Genomic DNA, 2805 nt, shown 5'->3' with positions numbered 1-2805 from the left:
TGATCTGTGAATACCTCTCAAGACATATCGTAGAGATAGTGCCTCAAAAATTTCAATGCATGAACAATGGCTTCCAAATTTAAATCATGTACTAGTAATTCTTCTCATGAGGCTTCAACTAACGTAAAGCATACACAAATCACTCTACTCACTTACATCAATACTCATCCAATGCCAATCATTGGACCACCTAAATTGAGCACCCATCTGAGTCAGTCTGGTAAAAGGAGCTATGATAGATGAAAACCCTTCTACAAAACAACGATAATAACCGGAAAAACCTAGAAAATTACGGATCTCAGTAGAAGAAGAAAGTCTGGGCCAACTCTGAACTACATCCACCTTCTTTGGATCCACCTTAATCCCCTCACTAGATACTACATGACCCAAAAATACCGCTGAATCAAGCCAAAACTCACACTTGGAGAATTTTACATTTAGTTTCTTCTCCCTCAAGGTCTGAAGCACGATTGTCAAGTGTTTCTCATAATCCTTCCGACTGCGAGAGTACACCAATATGTCATCAATGAACACGATGATAAAAGAATCAAGATATGGTTGGAACACATTGTTAATCAACTGAATAAATATTCCTGGGGCATTGGTCAGCCCAAATGACATTACCAAAAACTCATACTGACCATAGCAAGTCCTGAAAGCAGTGTTTGGAATGTCTGAACCCCAAATCTTCAACTAATGGTACCCCCGATCTAAAATCAATCTTTGAGAATACTCGAGCACCCTGAAGCTAGTCGAACAGATCATTAATATGTGGTAGTGGATACTTGTTCTTGACTGTAACTTTGTTCAGCTTCTTGTAATTAATAAGCATCCTCATAGAGTCGTCTTTCTTCTTCATAGATAGAATCGGTGCATCGCAAGAAAAGACACTTGGTCGAATGAAAACCTTATCAGGCAACTCCTGAAGTTGTTCCTTTAATTCCTTCAAATCTAATAGTTCCATACGATATGGCGAAATATAAATTGGCTTAGTGTCTGACATCAGGTCAATACCAAAATCGATATCCCTATCAGGCGGCATGCCCCGTAGGTGTGATAGAAACACATCTGGGAAATCTCTCACTATTAGAACTGACTCAACAGCGGGAGTATCAGCACTGACATCCCTCACAAAGTCTAGATATGTTTCACACCCCGTATCAACCATGCATTGTGCCTTCAGGAAGGACACCACCCTGCTAGGAGTATAATCCAATGTAGCCCTCCACTCTAATCGCGGAAACCCTGGATAGCTAATGTCATGGTCTTGGTTTGACAATCTAGAATATCATGATAGGGTGACAACAAATTCATGACCAAGATTATGTCAAATTCTACCATACTGAATAGCATGAGGTCTATTTTGGTCTCATAACCACCGATAGTGACCAAAAACGACCGATAAACATGGTCTACAACAATGTAATCTTCCACAGACGTGGACACATATACGGGAGAAATCAAAGAAGCATGATATATATATATATATATATATATATATGTCTATATATGGAGTAAAGTAAGATGAGAGATACAAATAAGTGGAACCCAGATCAAATAAAATTGATGCATCCATATGACAGACCGGAACAATACCTATGATGATAACATCTGATGCAACAGTCTCTATCATACCTACACAAGCATAGAAATGAGTTTGGCCTCCCCCTCTAGGGTAACCTCTACCCGCCTGACCTTCACCCCTAGCTGTAGGCATAGGTGGAGCGGCAATTTGAGTAGCAACCATGGCCTGTGAACCTTGTGGACCTTGTGGAATTCGTGGAACCTTTGTAGTTAGTGGAGGTCCACCTCTCCTAAGTCTCGGATAGTCCCTCACTATATGTACGGTATCACCACACTCAAAATAATCTCTTTGTGGACATGGCTGCTGAAACTGGCTCTGGCCTAGTCGGTTAGACTGACCGTTAAAGGCACCTAGTGCAAGAGGTGCGCTGGATAGTGGTTATTCATAATAGGTGATCTAAGACCTCGAAACAGTTGGAGCACTACGAGTAGCTGGAAGTTCTGAATGAACTAGATGACTCACATAGCCTCTGCAATGACAAACTAAAATAATCTCGAGGCCTCTTGGCTTCCCTATACTTCCTCTCTTTGCCCCACATATGATCCATCCTCCGAGCGATCTCTATAACCTGCTGAAACAGAGTATATGTCTCCAAATCTTGAGACATACTAAATCTAAGACAATAACTGAGCCCCTCAATAAATCTGCGGACTCGCTCTTTGACTGTAGAAACCAGAGTAGGTGTATGACGGGACAAATCAGTGAACCTGATGGCATACTCTGACACCATCCTAGTCCCCTAGCGTAGCTTCTCAAATGATGTGCTCCATGCATCCTGAAGGCTCTGGGGAGCGGACTCTCTTAAAAATATATCCAAAAACTGATCCCAAGTGAATAAGGCTGCATCAGTTGGCCTACTGTCCTCGTAAACCTGCCACCACCTATATGTTGCACCTGATAACTGAAATGTAGTAAAATAAACACAAATCACCTCGACAATGCCCATGGTGCGGAGAATACAGTGGCACTTGACTAGAAAACTATGCACATCCTTAGTAACTGCGCCACAGAAAGCAGGAGGATCATACTTCTTGAATCTCTCAAGTCTCCTTTACTCCTCCTCAAATGCCTCTGGCTAACCTCAGGCTGAAACGGTATAATGGGCTATGCAGGCATAACTCCTAGAACTTGATCAACATGGACACGTTGCTCTAGAGTACGGGTTGCGAGAGTCTGAGCTCCTCCCCGAAAGTGATATGTAGGTGGTGGAAGAGGAATCA

General features: G+C 42.2%; 1 protein-coding gene across 1 annotated transcript; it reads right to left on the bottom strand.

The window, feature by feature from the left end:
• Positions 1–748: 748 nt before the first annotated feature.
• LOC104247467 (uncharacterized) lies at positions 749–2315 on the bottom strand. The gene is made up of 3 exons (XM_009803495.2): positions 2048–2315; positions 1536–1935; positions 749–1280 (listed from the first exon to the last, which is right to left on the bottom strand). The coding sequence occupies exons 1-3, from the start codon at positions 2313–2315 to the stop codon at positions 749–751; spliced, it is 1200 nt and encodes a 399-aa protein (XP_009801797.2).
• Between the last annotated feature and the right edge of the window lie 490 nt (positions 2316–2805).

The sequence above is a fragment of the Nicotiana sylvestris genome, chromosome 8 (genome assembly GCF_000393655.2).
Source record: "Nicotiana sylvestris chromosome 8, ASM39365v2, whole genome shotgun sequence".
NCBI lineage: Eukaryota > Viridiplantae > Streptophyta > Magnoliopsida > Solanales > Solanaceae > Nicotiana > Nicotiana sylvestris.
This window is presented reverse-complemented; position numbering and strand designations above follow the sequence as displayed.